We start from the raw sequence: 18,005 nt of genomic DNA on the forward strand, positions 1-18,005 counted from the left end.
GTGCCTTTGCGTAAAGCATGGTACACAATTTGCTCTGGCTGAAGGACCTCCTCCAGCTCATCCACTTCTGGTGGATCCTCTGATACTGGTTCTGTAGGCTCTGGTCCCTGGAATTTCTTTAGAAGACTCACATGGAATGCATTGTGAATCCTCCAATGCTCTGGCAATGCTAACATGTATGCAACCTCATTTATTCTTTCTGTAACCCTGAAAGGGCCATAGTATCTAGGAGATAACTTTGCATACACTTTTTGTTTGCCTTTAAACTTGCATAGCCTAGCTTTTTCAAACTTCAAAAGTACCCAATCCCCTTCCTTGAGATCTAACTGTCTCCTATGCTTATCTGCAGCTCTTTTATGTTTCTCTTGAGACCTTTCAATTGCTGTCCGGACTTGGCTGTAAGCTGTCTGGAGATCTCTCACAAACTGATCAGCTAAAAATATTTCATCTTTGGTCCTCAATATAAGTGGCAAAATCACCTTCCCATAAATGACCTCAAAAGGGGCTTTCCCTGTAGAGCTATGTATTGTATTATTGTAAGCAAACTCTACCAATGGTAGGTACTTTTTCCATTCTGAACTTTGGTCACCCACGTAGCATTTCAGCATATCCAAAACTGTAGAATTTGCTACTTCACTTTGACCATCTGTCTAGGGATGGAAAGAAGAAGAAACATTCAGATTCGTCCCCATGTTATCAAATAAAGCTCTCCAAAATAGACTGGTCATTCTGGGATCTCGATCACTAACAACATCAAAAGATTGATAAAGATCCGGGACTACAAGAATAGGCTCTGTAGTCAACTTCTCCTTGAGTGTATTGAATGCTTTCTTCTATGATATTCCCCATGTGAAGGCTGCATTTTTCTTGGTAAGGTCATGTAATGGAGCTGCGATATCAGCAAAATGCCTGATAAACCTTCTGTAGTAAGAACACAGGCCTAAGAAACTTCGAACTTCATGCACAGTTTTCAGCTCTGGCCATTCCTGAATGACACGGATCTTTGCTGCATCCATTTGTATCCCATTCTTGGATATTATATGCCCCAGATAATGGATTTCTTCCAAGAAGAATTCACTTTTCTTGCTGTTTGCGTAGAGCTGATGATTTCTCAGCTCTTGAAACACTATAGCAAGATGTTCCATGTGCTCTTCTTCTGTCTTTGAAAAGACTAGGATATCATCAAAGAAAGTACCCGTGAAATGCCTGTACTTTCGGAAGATGCGAACTATTATTCTATTGAATGTGGCTGGAGCATTTGTCAACCCAAAAGACATCACTAAGTATTCATACAACCCGAATGTAGTGCGGAATGCTGTCTTGCGCACATCCTAAGGCTGTATCCTCACTTGGTGATAGCCACTCTTTAAGTCTATCCTGCTGAAAATTGAAGCTCCATTTAACTGATCAAGCACATCATCAATGCGCGGAATAGGGAATCTATTCTTGATGGTCATTTTGTTCAGTGCGCGGTAATCAACGCACATACGAAATGAACCATCTTTCTTCTGTACTAGCAGTACACGAGAACAAAAAAGGGACGAGCTGGGCTGAATCAACCCTTTGGACAGCAAGTCCTGTACCTGAGCCATAATCTCCTCTCTGAGACGCATTGACTCTATAAGGTGGTCTGTTTGGTGGCTCACTACCAGGCATTAACTCTATCTGATGATCTTCTGGTCTCTCTGGGGGTAACTCCCCAGGCAAAGCATCGGAAAAGCAATCTTTAAAGTTTACAAGAACCTGAAACTTATCTTTGTCTGCATCATTCATTTCAGCATGCATATCATTCTCTTTTTCTTTTACAAAAACCATGTACGCAGAAATTGCAGACTTTATTGCTTTACCACATGTAACATCGGATACAATGGGGATAGTGTCCCCTTTATTCCTGGCAACTAAACGCTGATTTTTCCCCCTATGCACAAACTCCAGCACTCTTTCAGGAAGAGTCAACTTCACTGCCTTGCGATGAAACTAAGGCATTCCCAAGACTACATCATGATGTTTCAGTGGAGAAATGAAGAAGTCTTCCTAATCCACATAACTGTGAACATGAAGACGGAGCTTCCCTATCCACGGAGTGACTGGTACAGGATTCCCTGCCCAACTCCTCCGTCTTTATTCCCAGCCTCAGGGCTAGGTCCTCTGATATGAAATTATCAGTAGCCCTTGGATCAAATAAAATTAGCGCTTGCTGGTCTCTGACTTTGCCCCCTGATAGCAGCAATTCTCGTTCTTCTGGGTTTGAAACATGACCCAGTATGTCAGGAATTCCTCCTGCCATTGGCATTTGCGGTCCTCGTGGCTTCTTTGCCTCTTTTCCCTTCGAAGTTGAAGGCTTTTCTGGGCACTGGGCAGCCACATGCCCCTCTTTACCGCACTTGAAGCATTTCCCATCTCTACGGAATTCAGCTATCTGTTCAGGGGTGAATGGAGATTTGCCTTTATAAGCCTTTGAAAACTGAGTACCCCTCGGCTTCTAAGGCTGAAACCCTTTCTTTTCAACCTTGGGATACTCTTTCTTTTCTGATTTAAAAAAATCAGTTTTTTTTTCTTTCGGCACGTCCTATATGCAAGGATAGTACCATGGATGGATCTTGTAACGGCACAAGACTAGCTACTGAAGCTGAATGCATAAGGTCTTGAATGTTCTTTGCCCCCAAAGCATTCACTACTGCCTAGATTCTTGGAGTGAGACCTGCTCTGTACTTTCTCATTTGGGTCCCTTTGGAGATCTTTTTGAAAGGTGCAACCTGCAAATAAGCATCCCAAAACTTTTGGTTGTACACATCCACTGTATCTCCTGCATCCATATGCAAACTGTCCCAATCTTGAAGAACATGGTCTCTAAACTGTTTAGGCATAAACTGCTGGTAGAAGGCTTTCTTGAAGTCCTTCCACTTCTTTGGGGTTGACCCATCTGTGATCTGTGCACTCCACCATGCACTAGCTGTCGCTGTCAAGTGCAAACTGACCATTCTTAACTTGGAGGATTCTGAAAACTTTTCTGTACCAAATGCAACATCAAATTGCCTGATGAACTGCAATGCTTTGTCTGTATGACCATACTTTCCATTGTAGGTCATAAACTTGATAGATTTACCTCCCTCTTTGCATTCCTTGGTCTCTCTGGAAGACTTTCTCTTCCTAGACTTCTTATGTTTCCTTCTTTTCCTGGATGGTTTATCTCATAAAGAAGAAGAAGATACAGAAGTCAAACTCGAGGTAGACGGTGATGGACTACGAGATCGGTGATGATGCCTCGATCTCTTTCTACTATGAGACCATCCCCTATGAGATCTCTCTTTCTCTGGTTGTACACGAGAGTGTGCCTCTGGCATTGGCACGTCATATACTGCATTAGGCATAGCTTCTACTTGAAACAAATGCTGAGCCCTTGGATCCTTTTTGAGATTTTCCATCTCTTGTATACGAGTGTGTACCATCTGCTCAAGTTCTTGCTAAGTTTGTTGCACACTTCTCTGATTTGGATGCGCATCCCTATCTTGTGAATCCCACTGGATAGGTGATTGAGCCATCTTCTTACAAGTTGTCTGAGATCTGCAGGTTTCTCACACACACTATGTATGCAATTGCTGTACACTGCCTTTGCTTTTCAAAGAGAAAATTTACCTCAACAAGAGGTGTCTTGCATTCACAATCTATGCCAGTACTGGCTGTCAATTCAAGGCATATACCCACACAGTTGCCAAAGCATCAACAACTATATTGCCCCTTTTCAAGTATCTTTGACCGTAGTCAATCCTTTGACCATTAAAAGAATTCTTTGACCATATTTAACACATATAAAAATCTTTAATTATGATCAAATAAATGGTCAACTGTACTTTGACTTAGGATACTTACATTGTGGTGACACAATCAGTGGCAAGTACTGTTCCCACTTTGTTTGGTGCTCAGACACACAGCATCGGAGCGAATCCAAAGCTGTAGGACTTGCCTGTTCTAACTGACCATCAGACTGTGGATGATAAGAAGATGAAAACAGCAGTGAGGTTCCCATGTCTTCAAACAAACCTCTCCAGAATGTGCTGGTCATCCGTGGATCTCTATCGCTCACGATAGACTTAGGCATCCCATCATACTTGAAAACAGATTTTAAGAACTCCTTTGCCATCTGCTCTGAAGTAATCTTCTTCCTTACTGGAATGAAATGAGCCATCTTGCTGAATCTGCAAATTATGGTCCAAATGCCATCATGACCAAAAGGAGTGCGAGGAAGATCAAAAACAAAATCCATGGCGATACTTTGCCATGGTCTATCCGTGGATCTCTATCGTTCACGATAGACTTAGGCATCCCATCATACTTGAAAACAGATTTTAAGAACTCCTTTGCCATCTGCTCTGAAGTAATCTTCTTCCTTACTGGAATGAAATGAGCGATCTTGCTGAATCTGCAAATTATGGTCCAAATGCCATCATGACCAAAAGGAGTGCGAGGAAGATCAAAAACAAAATCCATGGCGATACTTTGCCATGGTCTATCTGGTATAGGCAAAGGCTGAAGTAAACCAGGCTGTTTCTGCCTGTCATACTTCACCTTTTGACAAGTGATGCATGTCCTAACATAAGCCTCAACATCCTTCCATAGTGAAGGCCACTAAAAGTAGTGCTCCACTGCTTCAACTGTAGCCTCAATACCCCTATGCCCTGCATACGGTGGGGCATGACTTTCAATGAGCACCTTATGCCTCAATGGCTGCGTTAAACACAGCTTTCCATGCATCATCATAAATCCCTCCTTAAGTGTGTAATGATCATGCATGTTGCCCTCCATAAGCTGATCATAAATACGTGCAAAAGCATCATCTGTAGCATACTACTCTTTCATGGCATCTAGCTCATTGTGATAAGCAATGGTAACTGCAGATACCTGTGGTTTCTTTGACATAGCTTCCGTACGTGGCCTTCTCGAAAGTGCATCAGCCACTACATTTTTCTTTCCAGCCACATGTACAATATGAAAATGAAAAATGGAAAGGAAGTTTGCCCATCTCATGTGCTTTTCTGATAACTTTCTCTGAGTGGGAAAGTATTGCAGCGATTGATGATCAGTTTGCACATAAAAATCAGAACCTAAAAGATAGTGCTTCCACACAGTAAGAGCATGAATTACAGATACCAACTCTTGCTCATATACATTCATGTTGTGTTCAGCGTCTCGGAGCAGCCTGCTCTCATATGCAAACACTCTACCTTCCTGCATGAGTGCTCCTCCAACACTACTGCCGCTTGTATCACATTGAAGAACAGAAGGCTTTCGCAAGTCTGCCAAAATGATGACGGGATCTGAGCATAGCTTTTCTTTCAGCTCATTAAATGCTGCAATTTCTTTCTTTCCCCAACAGAAAGGCACTCTCTTCTTCTGCAAAGCATGTAAGGGTGAAGCTATCTCAGCAAAATAGCGAATGAAGTGCATGTAGTATGGACACAAGCCAAGAAAACTACGAACTTCACTCAAATGCAACATAGAGCCCTTGTACTTTGTGCTTCGATTGTTTGACCACGAGGGTCGTACTATGGGCCTGCTTAATGAGTTCATGTTGAAGCTTCGAAAAGCCAAGGAGGATTGTCCTATCCTCGAGCAAAGGAGGTAAATACTAAAAGTACAAGTCTTATAACTTACCCTTAATACTAACTTCGAAATCATATTTCTCTAATCTCTAGCTCTAAGTTCTAACTTGATTTCTTTTAGCAAACACCGATTTTTCAGAAAAGATGATACATTAGAGATTTGGCGGAAGAGATGATATTAGTTTCATAGGCCAATTCACACTGTCGCACATATGCTCCATCCCTTGTGGAAGGAGCCTGCTAAATGGAATGATCGTGTGCTTGTGAGCGAATGGACCCGTACTTGGACAAATTATGCGAGCCATCGGTCCAAAATAGGTAAGCGTTGAGATGATTTCAGAATCTAGATTCAAGATTGGCAGTTTAGCTACTAGCTACTAACATGCCACATGGCTTGCAAGTCTGTATGATGATTTATCTATTTTGTATTGCAAATTGCAATAGAATTGAAAGAGGATATAGTGGAGTTCAGCAATGGCATGGGTCATTTCTCCCGTGTAAAGAAAAGAGACAACACGCTTTTGGTTGTTGCTTGGTGGGAGAAATTTGGGATTCTAAATCCCTCATTGCAAACTCTAGCTATTCGCATCCTCTTACAAGATTGCACATCAGGTCCAGTTGAGAGGATATGGAGTATATGTGCAGACATACACACCAAGAAGAGAAACAAGTAAGTTCTTAAGTGTTTAGTAGATTCTAAGTTATAACTTATATTTTCAAAAATAGCTTCAACCTTCAATTAACTTCTCTGTCCTTTATAAATTATTTCAAGTTGAGCGTGGAGCAGCTCAACAGAGTGATGAATGTAAATGCCAATCTATGTGTGCTTGAGATGTACAGATCTGCAGATGATCTTGGTAGCCTTAAGTGGAAGCCGAAGCAAGTTCGTCCCAACAAGATAAAGCTGAAACTCGTCAATATGACTATCATCCAGCGAAGTCAAGAGAATGACGATGTCTACGACTTTCTCCAACAGGATACACTTCGATTCTGACGTCCGACACGCTCACAGGCTCGAGCTTGTGCACCACGAGTACTAGCTGCAGCCACTGGAGAGGATATAGAGACACATGCCACTGCCTCAAGATCACAGGCTCCTCAGATTCGCGGTTATCAACGTCCATCACGAGCCTCACGCAGGGGATCACATATACTTGTTAATGCATCCTCATCTCGAGGACGTCAAGGTAGAGATGAGGCACAGGAGAAGGAGGAGGCATTGGCAAACACCACAGACTCAAAGGACTCAAATGAATTGCGAGCCACAAGTTGGTTCAAAGTAATACTTCCCCTTTCTCTCCAGAGGATACAGATTCATCTTGAGAGGATAATGAGGCGGCAACACATCTTGGAATAGTAGAGTGTAGGATGTTACTTGGAGGCTGTATAGCTAGCTTGTAGCCTACCGCATGTAGGCCTTCGAGGCTTCGACCATGGTTTCATGGATGATGGATTATGTATACAGTTATCTGGATTTTGTTTATCATTTGACATTATGACATCAGACATGTTACATGTATTACAAATTTTTATCTTTTGTATCGATTGACGATAATTGACACTTGAGTCTTGACTCTTGAGCAATGTTGAATGAAATGATAAATCCGATCCATGTGGCCAGTGCCACTGGCATGGACCATCTTTCACAATGCTTCTTCAAAGTTTAAACTTTAAATAGGCATTAAATTTTAAATTTTAAAATTTAAAAATTTTTAAGTTGAACGAATAATGATTAAATATGAAGTCTATACTTACAAGTTACTACTTATGTAGGGTGTAGGCTGTAGGCTTGTGACCACTATCATTACTAATTTGTCCCCTGTAGGCTTGTGACTTGTCACTTGGGTCCTGTAGGCTGTATGCTTGCAGCTCCTGGCTGTTAGCCTGTTCTCTCTTGAATTTTCAGAGTGCCCACTGTGAGAGTTGGAAAGGTCACCTCCCCATCTGTAAGCCCCCATATGAGGAGAGCGTGGGGGAGATGGACCTAGGGTCAGGGTTGCCAAACGGGCATGTGATTGGATGCCATGTGGGCAACACACCCAAAGACAAAAACAAAGAGAGGGAGCTGCCAAGGACAGTACCAGGCAGTTATCAGCCTCCATGGAGGGCAGAAGGACTGCGGGTATGCCACGTGGCCAGCGGGGATTGGCTGCAGCAAGACTGCATAGAGATGCAGACCAGGGACAGGTGGCACTGACATCAGCAAGTGTACGGAGCATGTTACAAAGCTGTATGGGGCTGGATAGGGCCTGGCAGGAAGCAGATCTAGTGCAGAATCAAGGGAGGTTAAAGAGGCAGGTAAAAGGCTGAAGGGGGCAAGCCCCTTGCCCTTTTAAAGGGGCCTAGTTGGGCTGGTTGGAGCCAGCCAACCAGGTCGGCTGCTACATACCAGAAAATCGGCCTGTTTGGTCAGCTGAATGGCAGGGCCCTTTGGGCCTATAAAAGGGGGCTCTTGGGGCCCCATTCAAACATCTTCTGGAGCAGCACTTCAGGGAGCAGCAGGAGCAGCAGACCAGCAGCCTATGAGCCTACATCCAGGAGGACATAGAGGCTGGAGAGTGCAGACCTAGCTCAGCAAGGTGCTGCCCACCTAGGCTGATTCACAGTCAGTAAGGTGGAGAAGAACACTCTGAACAGAGAGTCTACATACACTGGAGGTGAAGCACGCGGGCTCAGAGATCTAAAACTGCTTGACATCTAGTAGGAGAACCTTTTGGTATTGTATCCTGTCCTACTTTGTGGACGGACGGAAATATAAAGAGTTTCTTCTATATTTGTCTCTGAGCATTGTCTATTTACTGGCTTGCACATCTATGCACATTAAGTTAAGATATTTGTGACTCCACACCCCATACCACACTGTGTGAGCTCCTAGGCAATACTATCAGTCTTCCGCTATGCGTACCCTCTGTTGGGTAATTTCTAATAGTGAGTGTGCATACGAGCTTGCTCAAATTTTGAGCTAATGCACGAGGGTCAAGGATCCAAGCAGGTCAACAGTAAGAAGTCCCAGGATTCCACACCAAGTGATGGTGGGAATGGGCAGCAGAAGAAAAGCTGGATAGCGAAGGACAGCAGCGGCTATGGCGGGTACTTGGATACAGCGACATGTGCCGGGCCATAATAAGAAAGATTGCCCATATTACCAGAAGCTTCTGACAGCAGGAGCCGCGTCAAGTGGTTCAGGAACAGCTTCAACAACCTCAGTAGTCATTGAGGTGCTTGATGAACAGCTGACTACAGGGACAACCTCAGTAGTCATCCAAGAGCTCGAAGCTTGGCAGAAGGGGGAGCCTTGTCAGTTTCTCGATATTTTCAATTTTATGGACAGATCAGTGGTAAGAAGGCCCTTATCCTGGCAGACTCGGGCAGTTCCGAGGACAACATCTCCACCAAAGCGGCTCAGAAGGCTCAATTGCCTCTTACGCCCACGGAACCAATGACCTTGAATGGTGCATTTCCAGGGCAGCAGGTGGAGAGCAACATGCAGTATGTGTGTATCGAGGTATGTGAGCACTGTGTTTATGTAATATATGTATATATAGTAATATATTTTATATAAAATACATATTTACAAGCGTTTCTACACAAAACGTTTGTTGAATTCTAAAAATTTTTCTTGCAACATTGCCTACGTTGTGGTGGCAGAGGGGGATGTGGTCTCCTCAATCTCTGAACCTCCTAAGCAATGTTTAGAGTGAACCCTCATCTCGGGTGGTCTCCTGTGAGGAAAGCTGTGATGAGCCGGACCTCGATAGAATATGCTCTAGCGCTCTCTGTACCGCGGGTGGACTCTGCATCCCTCTCTTGGTAATCCAGACTGGCCGCATATCAACTAGCTCCTCCTCCTCCACCCCGCTTTGTCATGGAGCTGACTCAAATGCATAAAAATATGTGACGCCGCTGTGTCTGATCAGCCTCTGTATCCTGTGATCTAGTCGCATCCTACTGCTCTCTAATTTGTGGTAGCAAAGTCTCCCTGTGTCGCCGCACCTCAAGCAGATAGAGCCCAATGCAAACCTGGTCATGGAAGTGGATCAATCGTGATAGTGAGCCGAAGCCACTCTCATCCTGATAAAGACAGTGGTATAAACACAGAAAATGCTCCTCTATCTCAATCACTGATGCCAGTATGCATAGCATACAAATCCGTTCCTCTCTGGGTATACGTGTTGCTCTCCTTGTCTCTATCCTCAGCTGATGGGATGAAACCCACATCTGTCCAATGGCGATCCTCAATGCATGTGAGACTCCTCTATCTTCGAGATACTGGGGTCTGATGATGAATCCCTCCTACGATACTCTCAAAAAGTGGTCGCAGTAGAACTGGGTCTTGGTGGGGATCTCCCGATCTCCCTCCCCAAGTCCGAGATATGTGGAGCTGGAGAAGATTTAACCATATGATATTGTTAATCTCGTCTCGTGGGATCGACTCAGAGGGTGCATCCATGTTGTACTAAAGGGGAGAAGCATGTCCATCCAAATCCCGTGTCTGACAAACCATGTGGATATACAGGCATACCATGTGTCTGCTCCACTCTCAGCTAGTTGTCCGACTTCAGGTCCAGCCTCAGTAGTTTGCTAGAAGATGGCATCAACATATAGTGGTGTCATGGCGAACTTTGCCTTTACTATCTCAAGTGGGACTGAGGGCTTAGTCCGAATCATCCTAGACCCCATAGTCACCTGTAGCCGCTCAAATCTCCTCCACTGTGCCATCAGTAGGTCACATGCCCAAAAGGGTACTGCATACATGGCAATCGATCGCACTAGCGTATCGAAAAGCCAGAACTTCGTCGATGGATCCTAAAAGTGTGCCTAGAAGCACTATTTCTACAGCCGGGCCAGTCCCCGTGTGAGTCGTGCCTAGACTGCATAAGTCATAGTGAAAAAGGTTCCTGTAAAGATCGCTCCCAAAAATGTGTAGGACTACACTATCTCCACTAGCTCGTCACGATAAGTGAAGCTGAATCGCTGGAGTACTACGTGTAAGGTGTTGAAGACCATAACCTTGGTCTTCCCAACGTTGATAGTCAGGTCTCTCTCTCTACAGAACACGTGTAGGGCCTCCAAATGTCTCTACAACCCCTCCGCTGAAGATGAGATAAGGACTATGTCATCAAAATATGTATCATGAGATCGGCCAATAATGATTTCTCGCCTCCTAGGCGGTCTATGAAGGAAGTGTTCTCATCGATGTAAAGCCCGAAAAAGAGTCGAAGAGAGGGAGCACCCTGCTTCAGTCGAATCGTACTCTTGACCCAATCCGAGAGGAGTCGGGCCTCGATCTCAATCAGAGAGGAGGCTCTACATAGAATCTAGACTACCTCAAATGCCACATGCCCAATACACACATGAGTGTGCAGGCCGTGTGGGCAATTGATGTTGCCTTGTCAAATCAGCACCATGCCCACACCTGGTTGAAGATGACGATTTCATCTTGGAAGCCCTACAAAGACCTCGCCGGTGTTATGGCTAAAAGGAAATTACGGCGGTTCAGCTGAGGGTTGAAGGCCTTACATGTGAGGACGGAAGTTTCTTGGAATGTTTAGGAAGCACAAGAACTTATGGAGCTATTTGAGCCTAAATATAGCATCTATAATGAGAATGATTTTCAGTTTATTGCATTTGGGTAACACAACATAGCCAACGATGCATGTATATATGGAAAAGCAATGAATGCTCCCAATGTAGGCAAAAGGGAACAGCAAGGCATAAAGAGATATTCATAGTATAGTCCAATGGCTATGTGATTGTGGAGCTTCTTGATGATGAGCATGCGAGGTGGGGTCAACGCTTACATGACCCACGAGGAGCCACAACATCTAGGGCAAAGAACTATTCTATTTTTCGTTTTGACCCAGATGGCTTGTATATTTGGAGCATGTTTAATCTACAGTAGAGAGTTTCAGAGTTTAACCACCATAACGTGCAATTTTGAGGACAAAATTACACTTGAATGGGGATGGTTGTAATAAAGGCCAAAAGTTGGCCAAGTTGGTGGTTAGGATTATTAGTACTTGGGGGTTTTTGCAAGAGAGAGAGATCAAAGAACTTAAAGAGTACAATATAATGCCCTCCCCTCATGTGCAATGTACTTTTGGCTGTGACCTCTATCTATCTACTCTCCTACTTTCCTCCTACTACTTGCTGCCAACACTCTCCCTCCTATCTCTTCATCTCTCTCTCTCCTAACCGTTCTCCTTGCTTCTCTCCCGTCTGCTCTTCTATCATCTTTCTCTAATCTGCCCCTACCCCCTTTTCTACAAGGTGATCAAAATTTGAACTATCAGTGTTTGTGCATCCCCCGACGACTGCTGCAGCCATTGTGAACTTCCAATTCAAACCTTATATACCTTTGTAGGACTAGAATAAGTCAAATCATACAAATTTCGAATTTTTGCTGTTCCAATTAAAACCATCAACAATAGAGCGTTGTTAAGAAATACTAAACCATGAATCCACTCACCTAAGCTCTTCATCATGCCGATCTACAACCTGCAACAAACAATTTGAAATAACTCATCAGAAAGGCAAGAACTAAACAGCAACAAATAAGAAGACAACGAATAGTTCAACTGTTTCAAGAAATAACAACAAAGACCAAACAATACAGAAATCCTCCTGCAAGCCCCTGTATAGCAGAACATACTCACTCATTCCAACTGTGCAGCTAAGCTGATGCTCACTGTGCATCTTAACTGACGCCAACGTGCATATGAGATGACTCTTACCATGCACACTAACTGAGCAAATTAGTTACTATCACTCTGCGAAAATAATCCACAATTCAAACACAAGATCTGCTTCCAAATGACTAAAACTTAGGCTCCAATAACCATCTGAAACTGGCTGTAAAGTTGAGCTGTATCTGAGCTAAAAACTGGGCCTGAACTGAACTGAAACTGGGCTTGACAACTAAGCTCTATCTCAGCTGAGATGAGCTGGTTATGAAACCGGCCTTAAGACCAACAAAAGGGCGGCAAAACACAAATAACCAATCACTTTACTTATTCAGCAAATAAAACCCAACTACTTGGGAGCTAGAATGCTCCTGCTCAAAACAGAAGACACAGATTGGCCCCAAACCTTGGCGCCCCATTCGGAATTCCTTTGTTAGTATGGAGGTCCCTGGATCCAGATTACACATGGGCTACAATTACTCTTGCAATTAGAGTATTCCACATCCCATTGGGCAACATTGCCCCCATGCATAGTCTCTATTGTTCACTGCTCTCACCAAGCATATCCTATGCTGGACTCGTGCTTTCACCAATCCCTGGAAGAAGGCATTTATTTCTGTCCTACAGTAGGCACACAGCACAAAAACTGTTACTAGCAGCCACACCTGGCCACACAGTCCTCCACAGCTGTACCAGAGGCCCACAAGGCCATTTATCTGCTCAGAGCCGAGTGAGAAAGCACATATACACAACAAACATTAATGCAAGCTTGCACCGGGAATAAAACCATCAATTGTGCATCACTCTGCACAATAAAGGCCCTCCATTCAGTTCGCAAAAGGGGCATGGCATCCTGTGAGTCCAGCCTGGCTCCCAATGGCAGAAGGCTACACGTGGGGAGGCTTCAACGATCACCCAGGACCACTTGCAATGCAAAACCAGACTTCTATGGCCAGCCATGCCCGTCAAACAAGCTGGTGACCAAGAGGTAGGCCTAGATGACCAGCCAGCCCCCTCCTAAATAACTCGCAAGCGACGGATGAGCTCTTGACAGCGCGAATCACAACCAGAAGAATGACCAACGTACGTGCCAGCGGTTGACTCCATTGCCCAGCCCAAGAGGCCTCTCCAGACAAGTGCGCCGCCAGCCCACAAGCTTCTATACGGGTGGTATTCCGACCAGCCCACAAGCAGCCTCTATCTCCGAACGGGATTCGTGCACCAGCCCACGATCTTCCAAACGGAGTTACGACCCTGCTCTTGGCTATATCCTCCCCAGCCCGAGGTCAATTCGTCATACGTAATTCTCATCAGCGCCCACGCAACCTGTTCCAAGTGCTTCTAACAGCCCCTATGCCACGAACGTAGCGTTTGGGATTTTTAGAAGGAGCCACATGGCACCTACGTTTTATTTTGCCCCCATGCCCTCTCTATGGAGCTCTCTTGGAAACATACTAATGGCCCAACATTAAATCCTAGGGGCCCTTTGCCCCCTTTTTGGACCCAACAATAAATTCATCCCCAAGGCCATTAATCCCTACTACGGGGCCCTTGCACACCAAACAAGCTATGGCCTTGCCCACATGCAGGCTAAAGGTATTCACTAGTAAATCTCATAATCAGAAGTTCATACCCAAGTGACATACTACTCTTGAAAAATGGCAAGCGACCTCGATTGCATCTTAGTGTGACAAAGTCATGCATAATTTATAGTCAAGTACAAGCAAGTGTGCAAAGAGGACAAGGGGCATCTTGTAGTCCAGAGATGGGGAGAGCAGGCGGGGTGAGGGAAGGGGGAGGTGGATAGAATCACTCACACCTCACTTCCTCTCTAGCTCATACAACACTCAGAAAACTGAAAGAGAGATAGGACAAAACTCAGATATATTCCTCCACAATCGTGGGCAACAAAAGCTCAAGAGAGAGCGTGTACAAACAGCCCGAGTGCTGTCAATGATGCTGAGTCTCTTCCTCTACCTGTGCGCTTGCCTGTGTGCAAGCCTGTAAGTGCAGGTGATGAGGAATGAGGGGGGAAGGGGGGGGGCTTTTTATAGGAGGGGCTAGAAACCCTCATTTTCGGCTCCCTGCCCAAGGCACCGACCTGCCAGCCCACCAACCAACCTGATTGGTCAGCCTTTGCTGGCTGGTTGGGCCGGCTTAGGTAAAACCAGACTGACCGGTGAAAAACAGCTATGGCTTCACTTCAACGACGGAATTTCACTCTCAAAAGCTCCCCTCACTCCCTCTCTCTGAAGATACACTAGGGCCCAGGACAAATCGTCGGGCTGGACCCCCCCGAAGGTCTTTATTCATTCAAGAAAATCTGTTACAGAAGTTCAGCGTAGAGCTGTCTCGTAAGTCTCTCTCACAAAACGTGAAAAAACATCCCTTCTTTTACAAGAGCTTCAAGCTCCATTCAAATTGGCACCTGCCACTTGTCTAAAATCTAGACTAGATCCTATTACAAGCCACTAAGGGCCATTCTGGAGTCTTCAAAGCTCTCGGTCACACGAACCGCCTCCTAGATGCTTGTCAGGCTCCCATTTCGCCTACGAAAAAATAATCCTTCCTAGTACCTGCAACAATTAATTAAAGCGCACCACCATGGTACCCATTAATTGTTAGCGCTTTGCATGCAAATAACACACTGTGGACTAATCCTAGTCACGGTGGGCGTCCCCACTGAACACATGTGCACATCTAAACAAATATATATATATATACAAATAAATATATATATTTTCTCTGGTTGACCGGGGTCAACACTCTTGATTATAATTAAAGAGCTTTGACCAAGGGTCAAGGCGCCTTAATTATAGCCAAGTCTCTCCAACCGAAGTTGGCACATCTTGGTTAACCGGGGTTAACCTGTTGGGGTAAAGGCACATTGCCAACCCTTCTTTAAAGATAGGACACCTATGACTGTCTTAAGACAGTCATAGGGCAAACCTAATCCTAATAAAACAAATGAGTTTGTGGTGTGGCTCATTACTTCACACCCACACACCTTGAGTCTACTCTCTCTCACTCTCTCCCTCTTGCTCTTCTTCTCCCCTCAGGCCCCTTCAACTGGTATCAGAGCCTTCTACCCTTGACCAGCCTACCCACCCCCCTCCGTACAACGCAGTACCACAGGGCCGTACAGACGTACGTCGTCCGCACATCCGGACGTACGGACATCGCGGGCGCGGGCTGTGTCGTGGGCACGGGAGCGGCGCGGGCGCGGGCTGTGGCGTGGGCACGGGAGCAGCTCAATCGCGGGCACGGGCTGCGGCGCGGGTCGCGGGCCGTACAGCAGCTGCTGACAACAGCAGGGCGTCGCCGCATCAAGTCAGCAGCCAGCAGCTGCATAGCAGCTGCTACTAGCTGCTAAGCCCTTCGAGCGTCGCGCAGTCCACACAGGGGAGACCGTACGGACTGCCGTACAGTCGTACGAACTGCCGTACAGCTGTATGGACGACGCCACCACACCTTTCGACAGTTTTCCCTCTTCTGGGATTCCGTACAGGAGCCGTACATCTGTACGGATCTCCACAGCGCAGGTACAGGGAGCTGTTTCCTCTTTTTGCAGCAGGGAGTACATTTTCTTTGTTTGGGGAAGAAAGAGAGGTGAAAGCGCATTCTGCTCTTCATTCGTCTTGATTCAGGGTCTTTTTTCAGTTCACAAAACTGTGTTATCTTGACAGTACAGCAAGTACTTTCATTCATCTCGTGCTTGAGGTGAAGAAAACCACAGTGTGTGGTTGATTGCACAGCTATTTTGTTCTGGGAAGGTAATGCCTTGATTTTGCAAGAGGACATATGCTTTTACTGGGTTTGAATCTCAGCTTACAGGTGAGCAGATCATAGGGCTTTTGCCCGAAAGGTGATGCATTGTATGCCTTGAGGCAGTGTGGTGCCAGAGAGCACACATTTGTCTTGATTTCCGCAGTGTCGAGGTGACATTTTCTTGCAGGTCACATTTCTTGTGCCACACTCCGAGAACCTCAGTTGAGCCACGCTTGGCCAGGGCGCATCGAGTTTACTCGGTCCCTAACTATCCATCGTTGACAGTGCTCAAAAGGTTCCCCATTGAGTGTTTGTACGTTGGGCTCTGTGTATGTCATTTCTACACAGGGCAGTATATGCATTACACTGGTGGATGATTTTGTCAGAGAGATTTTCACTTTGCATGCTACCTCAGTGTTGAGGTGTTCTCCACTTGATTCAGGTGTCAGATCAAGGGGCTTTTGCCCAGACTTTGTTTGATAGCACTTGGGTTACCGACAGAGATCTTCAGATGCATTTTCTCCCCTTGGTATAAGGGTGATTGCTTGGGATTTATCCCATTTTCTGTTGCAGGCTGTGACAGGCTGAAGTGTCATTTTTTTTTGGGTGTTTGCCAAGTGGTTTATGCATATTAACTCAGTGCAATACCTCATCTGAGGTGGGAGAAGTGATCAGTACAGTCAGTACATCAGGGTTTACAGCAGTGTTTGTGCTTTGTCAGATGATTATGCACTGTTAAGCACTTGTTGCGCATCTGCAGCAATCTGAAATTACTGTTTTTATGCCTCTTTGAGCAAGGTACAGTGTGTCAGAAGGTACAGTATTTGCAGGGTCATTTACTGTTTTGCTGCAGATTTTCCTGACAGTAAAAAACAGCACCATTGAGAGTGCTTCTGGCTCTTGAATAGAGCAGGTTTTTTCTGAGAAATCAGAATTTTTATTCAGTCTTTTTTACTTCCAGGGAGTCAGGTACTCTCCTTATCTGATATGGCATCAGGGGGAAGTGATTCTTCAATTCTGAACATAAAGAAACTGGAAGGAGCACACAACTATGCATTATGGGCAGAACAGTGCTTGAATGTACTTCTGTTAAAGAAGATTGCTAAGCCCATAAGGGTGAAGGGTGTCAAGCCATCTGACATGGCAGCTGATGACTGGGAAGAGCTTGATTTGTCCGCAAGGGCAGCTATCATGCTCACTATTTCAGACACTCTTGTGTTCAATGTTCAGGCTGAAAAGACCTCTTATGGTCTATGGCAAAGACTAGAAGAATTGTATGCCCAAAAGAGCTCAGCCAGTAAGGTTTATTGGCTGAAGAAGCTGGTTGATCTTCGCATGAAGGAAGGTACAGCCATGACCTCACACTTGAGTGAGTTCAATGCCATCTTTACACAGCTGATTGCACAGGGGTTGAATCTTGATGAGGAGTTCAAGGCTACTTTCTTGTTGTGTACCCTCCCTGAGAGTTGGGACACTTTCAAGACCACCCTGTCTAATTCAAATGTCACTCTTATATATGCTGATGTAGAGAGCTCTCTCCTTATGGAGGAGATGAGCAGGAAGAATAATGCGGGCAGCAAGTCTTCAAATGCTTTGCAGGTACAGGATAGAGGCAGGACTCAGCAGAAGGGGAAATCTGCTAGTAAGTCCAAATCCCGAAGTCAGTCCCGTGGTAAAAAGGATATTGAATGCTTTTATTGTGGCAAGAAGGGACATGTGAAGTCTAAGTGCTTCAAGTTCATACGGGATCAGAAAGCCAAGAAGGCTGAAACAAAGGATGCAGGAAATGCAAGCAAAGGCAAAGGCAAGGCCAAGGCAGATGACTTGGATGCAGTGAATGTTGCAGTAGAGGACAGTGACAGTGACATACATTATGTTTTATGCTCTTCTGCTGTAATAGCACATGCCTTGGTTATTGATGGTCACGACATGCACACCTGGCTCTTGGATTCAG

General features: G+C 45.1%; 1 protein-coding gene across 9 annotated transcripts in view; it reads right to left on the bottom strand.

Annotated features, from left to right (window-relative positions):
- DDL (SMAD/FHA domain-containing protein) overlaps positions 1-18,005 on the bottom strand; it is a 90,119-nt gene that overhangs the window by 42,461 nt on the left and 29,653 nt on the right. For all 9 annotated transcript variants that reach the window (XR_015543421.1, XR_015543422.1, XR_015543423.1 and 6 more), the window contains exon 3: positions 12,070-12,098. Coding sequence is in view for 6 of the 9 variants with exons in the window: in XM_087396379.1 (XP_087252505.1) it covers positions 12,070-12,098 (29 nt within the window). In the remaining 3 variants the exon portion in view is untranslated. The remainder of the gene's footprint in view (positions 1-12,069; positions 12,099-18,005) is intronic.

Source organism: Dipteris shenzhenensis, chromosome 25 (assembly GCF_047967505.1).
Source record: "Dipteris shenzhenensis isolate YYH24624 ecotype China chromosome 25, Dip_SZ_1.0, whole genome shotgun sequence".
Taxonomy (NCBI): domain Eukaryota; kingdom Viridiplantae; phylum Streptophyta; class Polypodiopsida; order Gleicheniales; family Dipteridaceae; genus Dipteris; species Dipteris shenzhenensis.